Below are 10,844 nucleotides of genomic sequence, written 5' to 3' on the forward strand. Positions count from 1 at the left end.
TTCTGACATCTATTCCTAGAATCAGCCTCTCTACCCACACAAGTGTGAGCTAGGAGGCAGCATAATCTGTTCCTGGGGAACAGGATGAAAAGAGAGAGATGAGAAAGATCTACTATGAATTATTCTACAGCTACTCATCTGGATGATCTAGATGTTAAACTCCAAAGTCAGTTCCATACAACTTCTCCCCCACCAAACCACCACCGCAACCATAATACATGTCCTTTGAGGGAAGAAAAAGTTACTATAGGAATTTTACAAAATTATTTTATACAGACATGTAAACACAACAGATCAAATATGGAAAAATGCATGTGTGATTTAACAGCTGTGCCCCTATGCAGGAAAGCCACAGATGCACTCCACTTCATCTGAGACACTGAAGGGAGCATACTATTCAATCCTCTTACTACCACAGTTGTTTTCTCCTCTTAAGACTCAAATAAAATTAGACAGGAGTTTAAGAAAGCATTTTGCAAGACATGTATTTGAGAGGATGGGACTAGATTTCAATAACAGAATTTTATACAGTGGAACCCAGTTTATCCGATCTAATGGGGACCGGGGCCAAATCAGATAATCAAAAATCCAGATAATCCAGAGAACGGGCAAAGAGCTTCAACCCCTGGCAGCAGGGCCCAGGGCTGATAGTGGGAGCTGAGCCCTGCCACCAGGGAGTTCGGTTTGGTTAACATGGAGAGCCGGATAATGTAGGCTCAGATAAATGGGGTTCTACTATACTAACAATGATTAAAGATGCTCTTATATATACTCTTTCTATAAATTTAGTTCAATAGAAGTTGTACTGTGGATAGAACTGGACTGACTTCAAGGATGTTTAAAATGAAGTAAAGCACAATGGGAACAATCAGTGCTTTTGAACTTTTTTTTTTTTTTTAAACACACATATACAGCACCTTTCATTGTGAAGGATTCCAAAGCTTCCTCAAAACTATATACTGTATCCACAGAAACACTGAAGCACAGATTCCTCTGAGAGCATGGGCAGCAGCTAGCCAAGCAGGTAACCAGGATACAGGACTACGGTCATAGCTGAGATGCTCATACCTTTTTGAAAAACCTACAAGATCTTTAGTGTTCATGCAGAACTGAGACCCTTGGGTTTTGTTGTCTCATTTAAAGCTACAAGGATTTGAACCTGGAGTTCAAGGAAATCTAGATATGTTAAACCTGATGCTTAGATCAATAAACAATCTCCTCTCATCTGATAGCACAGAAAGTCAAAGAGGTAGAGATCTAAACAAAGTCACCACACACACACAAATGGAGAACTAATTTGGCATGACCATCTTTGAATAGACAAGAAATGGAAATTAGGTGCATAATTACTTGATTTTTAGAGATACCAAGCACCCACAGCTCCCACCTTTGAAAATCAGGCAGCTATTTTTAAGTGCTTAAATAATATGGATTTATTTTAGACACCCATGTTTGACATTAGCCATAATGACAAGATGCAGCACTTAAGCCTGGTCACTGGTGCACAGTAAGAGTACGGATTGTGGATCTATTCTTTATTGTTTGTGTGCATCATGAAGTAGGGGAAAATATGAGAGAAACTATATCCAATTAATTATTTATCTTTAATTACATATGCACAAGAAAAAAAAAGGAAAAGAAAACACATTTGGAGAAGCTGCGTATTTTCAGGCTACAAGGTAATGTATTTGATACCCTTACCCAAGTCTCCTTCTGGCTAGAGTCTATAAATAACAGATGAGTTGCTGTAAGGTACAGAGTTCCCGTTAATGATTTGTTGCTGGTGCTGAAACGGTCTATTAATTTCACCTGCTCTACCTGTAAGAGAGAAAAAACAAACATTTTACAGGAAGTCAAAAATGACTGAACATCAGGGTGAAAAACGTTCCCTGACAGTGAGATCTATCAGCCTGTGGAATAATCTTGAAAGTGGTGGAAGCTCAAATGCATTGCACATTTAAAACTACATGGGACAAATACTAGGAAGCAAGCAATAGCAAACAAATCTGATTTGCCACGAAGACTAGCTAGATAACCTAGGTAATCCCGTCTGTTCAAGACAATGCACAATAAAGACACAAGGTTAGGATCATAAGTAGATTCAATTCTCATCTGTAAAGTTAAAGTTTTTCAAATAAAGAGTCACCTTCTGTTCTGCTACGTATTAGGGATTACTTTCCACTAGGGTCAGTGTATTTAAGAACCGTTTTGAAAGCAAGAGGTATAATTTGCTAAAGTAGAAAACTTGTAGCATCCAAGTCTATCTGAAGTATAGCAGCAAATCCTCAAGCAATAGTAAGTATATTATCCTATTATGTAGAGATCTCGAGTACTGAATTAACATCTTTTTTTTCTTCTGAGGTTTTCTGTATCCCTGTCAGAGCCCACGGACCAGCTTACCCTGACTTCATTTTCACTCTCGCTTTGTACTGTTCCCACCCTCCAAAACCTAGGTCATGGTATAATGACTTGCTCTCTGGTAGTGAACTGGAAACTCCCAGTAAAATGGAAACAAGGGCTACTATCAGCAAAAAAAAGGAGTACTTGTGGCATCTTAGAGACTAACCAATTTATTGGAGCATAAGCTTGTGAGCTGTAGCTCACGAAAGCTTATGCGCCAATAAATTGGTTAGTCTCTAAGGTGCCACAAGTACTCCTTTTCTTTTTGCGAATACAGACTAACACGGCTGCTACTCTGAAACCTATCAGCAAAAAGACATTCTCCTAAAATGGCAGAGGAGTTGTTTTAGACTAGAAAGCTCTTGCAGGGAGAGATTTCTCATGCTGGCACCCAACCAAAAATCTTCCCATCCTTAACCCCAATAAAGGAATATATCATCAAAGGGGGTTTTAGATAGCCCACAATTTAGCTGGAGTGAACAAAGCTCTTTACAAACTCCATAGAGTTGGTTTTACAAGAAACAAATCATGATCCTATATGTTACATGATCCTATATGTGAAATACCACAACACAAAAGGACTACAGTGAAAGGCTGGTCTCTGTAGTCCTCATTATTTCTTGGCAGGACTGTCTCATTAGTGCCAAATTAGAGCTGTGTTGCTAGGGGCCCAATGCTACTCCCATTAAAGTCAATGGCACAATGCCCCATCACTTCTCTGGCAGCAGGATCAGAACCCAGGAGAGGTGGCTGTGACAGCATAGATAGAGCCCTGGTTCAGCAAAGCAGGCATCTGCATTTCCTAGATATTACCTTGATAATGCAGGCACAGATAACTGTATCTAGATGACCCCAAATGGTACAGATTTGATTGTTAAACAACTAAAGCCATTTAAAAAAAAAAAAAAGTCAAGTGCAGTGGGAAGGATAGGTTGTGTGCACACTGTTCTAATGAACCATTAACAGTATGCCACACCTCAAAGGGGGGGGGGGGGATTAAAACAAGTCAGTTTGTCAGTTGTATAGAAAAAGGGATTTAAAAAAGGATACAATATAAAAGATGGCCTGCATTTGCAATATAAATAAAATTAAAACAAATCTAAGAATATACAGCAAAGAAAATGCCAGGGGGCATCACTAAGTAGTTTGGAAGCAATATTTTGACAAAAAATTACCTTGTCTCTAAGAATTTTAGAGAGCTTTCAATAGCAGGATAGAAAACAGTCACCCCAACAATATATGAAATCTATTTACAGTAACCAGAGTCACAGGAGAGGGCTGAGTAATTGATTGGGACTGGTAGTGATGATCAAAGACTGCATAAAAAAGGACATGTCTGAATGTTCTCTAATAAGATGGCTAGTACATCACAGAAGAAAAATACAACAATCAAGTCTTGCCTTCCAAGTGTTTAAAGGGTGATTAAACTCTGAGGAGTAACTAAAAATGGCATTCTGTCATTCCAGGTTTACTGTCTCGCCATGACTCCATATCAAATTTGCTCAGGTTACAAATAGAGATTTCCTGCCCTCAACACCCTTACTAAATACCATACCTGCAAGCTCATCCTGAGATCCAACAGCCAAGTTGTACTCTTTCTGACAAGTATTACTAGTAAAAGACCCTACAGTGGAATTGACTCAGAAGTACTGATGATCTTTGAAGCAGAAATTAATCCCATACCTGTATTGTTCTACAGTAGTAAAGATAAAAAGTAATAACTGAATTCTTTCACTAAAATAAGATTTGAATTGGAATACACATAAGAAACAGATCTACGGTGCCATTTTTGCACAGTCTCTTTTCTGAGCATAACCATACTATTTCCTTAGGCTAACCAAAGAGTGACAAACTGTCACTCCTGTACAATGTAAGTATCTAAGTACATTGCAAAAGCTTGGCCAGACACTTGTAGAGTTCATTTCAGATTTGTTTTAAAAAAGTCAAGAGCACCATAACTGGAAAGTCCGTCCACAGGCTGAATACAGTTATGTGTATGGCTTTATAGAGTCAGTGATAAGAAGACTGGATGCATGTGTCAACAGTTCTCCTTGGTAGAATACTGGGCCCAACAGTTCATAGAATCATAGAATATCAGGGTTGGAAGGGACCCCAGAAGGTCATCTAGTCCAACCCCCTGCTCAAAGCAGGACCAATTCCCAGTTAAACCATCCCAGCCAGGGCTTTGTCAAGCCTGACCTTAAAAACCTCTAAGGAAGGAGATTCTACCACCTCCCTAGGTAACGCATTCCAGTGTTTCACCACCCTCTTAGTGAAAAAGTTTTTCCTAATATCCAATCTAAACCTCCCCCACTGCAACTTGAGACCATTACTCCTCGTTCTGTCATCTGCTACCATTGAGAACAGTCTAGAGCCATCCTCTTTGGAACCCCCTTTCAGGTAGTTGAAAGCAGCTATCAAATCCCCCCTCATTCTTCTCTTCTGCAGGCTAAACAATCCCAGCTCCCTCAGCCTCTCCTCATAACTCATGTGTTCCAGTCCCCTAATCATTTTTGTTGCCCTTCGCTGGACTCTCTCCAATTTATCCACATCCTTCTTGAAGTGTGGGGCCCAAAACTGGACAGTACTCCAGATGAGGCCTCACCAATGTCGAATAGAGGGGAACGATCACGTCCCTCGATCTGCTCGCTATGCCCCTACTTATACATCCCAAAATGCCATTGGCCTTCTTGGCAACAAGGGCACACTGCTGACTCATATCCAGCTTCTTGTCCACTGTCACCCCTAGGTCCTTTTCCGCAGAACTGCTGCCTAGCCATTCGGTCCCTAGTCTGTAGCTGTGCATTGGGTTCTTCCGTCCTAAGTGCAGGACCCTGCACTTATCCTTATTGAACCTCATCAGATTTCTTTTGGCCCAATCCTCCAATTTGTCTAGGTCCTTCTGTATCCTATCCCTCCCCTCCAGCGTATCTACCACTCCTCCCAGCTTAGTATCATCCGCAAATTTGCTGAGAGTGCAATCCACACCATCCTCCAGATCATTTATGAAGATATTGAACAAAACCGGCCCCAGGACCGACCCTTGGGGCACTCCACTTGATACCGGCTGCCAACTAGACATGGAGCCATTGATCACTACCCGTTGAGCCCGACAATCTAGCCAGCTTTCTACCCACCTTATAGTGCATTCATCCAGCCCATACTTCCTTAACTTGCTGACAAGAATACTGTGGGAGACCGTGTCAAAAGCTTTGATAAAGTCAAGAAACAATACATCCACTGCTTTCCCTTCATCCACAGAACCAGTAATCTCATCATAAAAGGCGATTAGATTAGTCAGGCATGACCTTCCCTTGGTGAATCCATGTTGGCTGTTCCTGATCACTTTCCTCTCATGCAAGTGCTTCAGGATTGATTCTTTGAGGACCTGCTCCATGATTTTTCCAGGGACTGAAGTGAGGCTGACTGGCCTGTAGTTCCCAGGATCCTCCTCCTCCCCTTTTTTAGATTGGCACTACATTAGCCTTTTTCCAGTCATCCGGGACTTCCCCGGTTCGCCACGAGTTTTCAAAGATAATGGCCAATGGCTCTGCAATCACAGCCGCCAATTCCTTCAGCACTCTCGGATGCAACTCGTCCGGCCCCATGGACTTATGCAGGTCCAGCTTTTCTAAATAGTCCCTAACCACCTCTATCTCCACAGAGGGCTGGCCATCTCTTCCCCATTTTGTGATGCCCAGCGCAGCAGTCTGGGAGCTGACCTTGTTAGTGAAAACAGAGGCAAAAAAAGCATTGAGTACATTAGCTTTTTCCACATCCTCTGTCACTAGGTTGCCTCCCTCATTCAGTAAGGGGCCCACACATTCCTTGGCTTTCTGAAACTGCAGAAGACATTATATACTTTTGTATATACGTTATACATTATATACTATTATATACTATTACCAGCAGGAGAGTGAGTTTGTGTGTGTGGTTTTTGGAGGGGGGTGAGGGAGTGAGAGAACCTGGATTTGTGCAGGAAATGGCCCACCTTGATTATCATACACATTGTGAAGAGAGTTGTCACTTTGGATGGGCTATTACCAGCAGGAGAGTGACTTTGTGTGTGTGGGGGGGGGGTGAGAAAACCTGGATTTGTGCTGGAAATGGCCCAACTTGATGATCACTTTAGATAAGCTATTACCAGCAGGACAGTGGGGTGGGAGGAGGTATTGTTTCATGGTCTCTGTGTGTATATAATGTCTTCTGCAGTTTCCACGGTATGCATCCGATGAAGTGAGCTGTAGCTCACGAAAGCTCATGCTCAAATAAATTGGTTAGTCTCTAAGGTGCCACAAGTACTCCTTTTCTTTTTTTAAATATTCTGTGACTGTGTGGTCAGGCTCCAGTGCACCACTGTTATTGCTCCACTGAGCACTAAGGGGGCACTACCAGGGGAACTGAGGCAGAAGCACAGGGACCGGGCTCCCCTAACCCCACTTCACATAGAATCCATCTCACTCACACTTCCCTTTATCTTTATTTTCCATGTTTAGTTCGAAGATGAACAATGCATACAATTTTGGAATGTATGTAAGGATTTAGGAGCGTAAATCCCATTTTCAAATGCAATTTAAGCACTTCAAAGCGTAAATCTCATTGAAAGAGAATGGGATTTACGTTCCCAAGTCAATTAGATGCTTTACAAAATTTTACTCAGTATGTGCTGTAACAGCAATGAACACTAAGGGCAACTCCAAAGAGAATTTACAATTACAAACTCAATCCACAATAAAATAGCCTCATTACTGAGACTGGAAAGGGAAGGGAAGGAACTTCATGATTACCTCTTCAGGTTAATGTTCTCACTGCCAGCCCATTGGTCTAGAGCTGCGTGTCATTGCATTCCTGCCACTAGACCCACTATAAGTTCTGCCTTCAAGCCAGGATTCCATTTGCAGCATTCATAGTTTGTTTAGCCATTTACTATGCCATCCATGTGGAAAAACAAAATTGCCAAAGAGCAGTCAGATTAAAAAAGTAAATATGCCTCCCATAACAGTCAGAACAAAGTCCAGCCTAAACTATTATGCAGAAGAGATTCACAAGATACTTATATTTTAATTGCCCCACTTCCCATGATAGATCTGCTTACATTTATTATCAACTGGTATATGCCTGCCTGCCCTTCTTCCACTCCTACGCACATTATATCCTCCAAAGTTTATTTTGAAAAAAAAAAACAAATAAACAAAGCAAGCACATTAGTAGACATGTTTCATAATTGAATAGAGTCCTTTCATAACCAACCTTGGTCATTTCTGCCAATTAAACCCCACATTTTAACGTGAATTATTTTAGCAGGAATTATTTCAAAATAATATTAGACTCTGACAGAGCACCCTCAAAAAAATTCATGACATACAATTTAAATTTCCTTTTTTAAAAATTACATTTTTCTTTCTTCATCTGATTTTTGACAAGAGAAACTAAGGCCCAATTCCTGCAATTGACTCTGTACAGTCAAATCCTGTGCCCATCCTGAGCCTCATTGATTCCGATGGGATTGGGCCTACACAGAGCTAGGTGAAGGTTTGCTGCCAAAATAACTACTTGGAAATTGGTGAATCCAGCCAGCTAAACCAGTTTCCTGTCAAATGTAAAGTAAAAATATCTATATTCTGGATTGCTACTTTCATTTACAAAAGTTAAATTAGCTGTAGTAAAAACAAAATTCTCAAACATTACTTAAAATGACAATGTTCCTTTCAATCTATTCACTTGTCTCTAGTATGTTAGTTTTGTGTAACATAGTAAGTCTTAATTTATGTAGCTTTGTTGGCAAGCAGCTGACTGATCAGACCCTCCCCAGCCATAATGAGTTTTATACTGATGCATAAAGAAAATTAATAACTGATAACCTGCTCCCTTAATTAAATATTGGTTATAACTACAGTACTTTAAAACTGGAACATGACATCATCCCCTTCCTTCATATGTCTATAAATCCAGTTTATGGTCAGACTGCCTGATCATTAAATGAGTAGCTTGTAAGGTGATGGCTTCTGGGGAACTGCAGAAAATGTACGTTTCAGAGTAGCAGCCGTGTTAGTCTGTATTCGCAAAAAGAAAAGGAGTACTTGTGGCACCTTAGAGACTAACAAATTTATTTGAGCATAAGCTTTCGTGAGCTACAGCTCACGAAAGCTTATGCTCAAATAAATTTGTTAGTCGTAGCTCACGAAAGCTTATGCTCAAATAAATTTGTTAGTCTCTAAGGTGCCACAAGTACTCCTTTTCTTTTTGCAGATAATGCTGTCTTCAGCAGCCTTTGCAGACAGCAGCACTCCCTCTCTTCTTGCTGGAGGCTGAACTACAACTCATTCTGCACATCAAAAAACTCCATACACCACAGAAACACAGACATCAAGTAGTTTCAGCCTAGGAACATTTTTGCTTCTGCCGTTTGCTTCTTTATAACATATAAAGAGGGCCCGAAAGCTTTGTTTAAATTCCCCTTACTTCTTTTCTTTAACATAGGGAAAATAACTGGAATGTCTACTCTGGTCTAAGTGGTTTTTCTCGAGATGTCCCAGAGGATGCATTCTGTTAACTCTCACACTAACTGAAGGGGGCAGGGGTGATGAATCTTTAACAAGGCATTCTTTCTCCAAAGTATGACCTACTGAAATTAGAAAACAGATGCACACAAGTTTTAAAAAGTTACTAAATATCCTCTCACTCATCCTTCACTCTCTTGATTCGTGGTATCATTGGAGTAGTTTTGCAGACATCATCATCTACGCTAGAGACATTTTCTAAACATTTCCCACCGCAACATTAATTCATGTCAATTTGTGTTTACAATGTTAGAAATATTAGAGTAGACTAGCACTCAGCACTTCACTGTCATTGACTTTGCTCAGAATAGGTCTAATTGACATGGTATTAAAGATGCTGGCAGTCTATCTACACTAGAGCCATGATCCAGCATGTATAGTCCTTTATGCCTGTGCAGGGCTCTACTGAAGTCAACTGGACTCTGCACTGGTGCATGGATCGCCACACATGAATCAGCTTGGATGATGACTGTTTATGGTTCCCAGTAGAGCTAGAACATAACTGACAGGGCCTGTAAAGAACTAAAAATTGTTTCAAATCCAGTTTTTTCCCTTTGCAGGTCATCTTTAAAGAGGAACCATCAATTTAAAAATCACATTTCTGTATGAATTTTCCCTGCTATTCATATAAAAATAAACCATAAAACCAGAAAGGGGGAAGAGAGTTTCCATTTCTCTGCCTGTTTACTTTGTACACAAGACGTTATCAGATGCACAATCACTTGCACCATTTCCTCTGCATGACTTCTGTTTGTGTCTTTCACCCAGCAAAGGAAAACATTTTAAAAAAAATAAGATTTGATTGTAAAACCACAGGAACTGACAGAGAAACACACTGGGGGGGGGGGGAGAAGAACTATTGGCAACTATTTTAAACTCCTTTTGAACATAATTAGATTTCCAGCTGACAAGTCCCTTTAATGGGGTGTACACTGAATATTTCCCTTATATCCTGCTCTGGCTGGGGAAGACATGAGATGACTTGATCTGGAAAGTCTGCTCCATCCCTACCTTCCGTGATCCGGGAGGCACAGGAGGAAAAACGCATCCTGTGACCGCTCCCATCGGAAACCCTGTCAGCGCAGAGCGGCGAGAACACAGGCAGGGAGGGCGAGGTGGCTTTGCGGAGAGACTTTCACCACTCTCTGTTTTGTTTGCATTTCACAGACCTGCTGCACCAAACCGGCCGCGACTCCAAAGGCCGACGGGGGTGGGGAAGGATCCTGCCAGCAAAGAGCGGCCCCGGCCCCCTCTGCCCGTACCCACTGTCCCTCCCAGCGCAGCAGAGACTCACCAGCCGCCCCGGGCGCGGAGCGAGCCTCACCCGCCACCCTCCCGGCAGCATCTCCCCAAAGGTCCCCTCCCCATGGCGCCACCGCCGCGCCTCCCCCAATCCTACCCCCAACCACCCTACGCCCCCGCCCAGCCTCCCACCGCGCCCCCGCACCCAGCTCCTCACTGCCCCCGGCCCCCACAGCGCCCTCCCGCACCCGCCCTGGCCCCGGCCCCGCACCCGGCCTCCGATGGCCCCGCCGCGCGGGGAGGGGGCGGTGGGTACCTTGGTGGTGCGGATGTGCTCCATGGTAGCTGCTGCCGCTGCCGCCGCCGCCCCGCTACGCCCAGCGTCTCCCTGCCGGAGCTGCCGTCACCTAGAGACATTTCCTGGAAAGAGCGGGGGCGGAGTCGGCGAGGGAGCGGCCAGAACTGCCTGGGAAGAGGCCGCGCAGCGCCCCCTGCCGGCTGGGGGACGCATCGGGCTCTCGCCGCGCCCCGCCCAGGCGCTACGGGTGGGAGGCTGGATGTGAGGAGCGCTGAACCCGCCCCCGCGTTCAAGGCCGCAGCCCTGTGAGCCCGCCCCCGACCTGCCCAGCAGCAGCACCTCCC

The 10,844-nt window shown here is 43.1% G+C and overlaps 1 protein-coding gene across 2 annotated transcripts in view; it reads right to left on the bottom strand.

The window, feature by feature from the left end:
* Positions 1–10,629, bottom strand: part of MTMR6 (myotubularin related protein 6) — a 35,370-nt gene extending 24,741 nt beyond the window's left edge. For both annotated transcript variants that reach the window (XR_014714257.1, XM_084649247.1), the window contains exons 1-2: positions 10,519–10,629; positions 1,702–1,818 (exon numbers count right to left, since the gene is read on the bottom strand). Coding sequence is in view for 1 of the 2 variants with exons in the window: in XM_084649247.1 (XP_084505373.1) it covers positions 1,702–1,818; positions 10,519–10,542 (141 nt within the window). In the remaining variant the exon portion in view is untranslated. The remainder of the gene's footprint in view (positions 1–1,701; positions 1,819–10,518) is intronic.
* Positions 10,630–10,844: the final 215 nt, after the last annotated feature.

The sequence above is a fragment of the Lepidochelys olivacea genome (assembly GCF_965140295.1).
Source record: "Lepidochelys olivacea isolate rLepOli2 genome assembly, chromosome: 1".
Lineage (NCBI taxonomy): Eukaryota > Metazoa > Chordata > Testudines > Cheloniidae > Lepidochelys > Lepidochelys olivacea.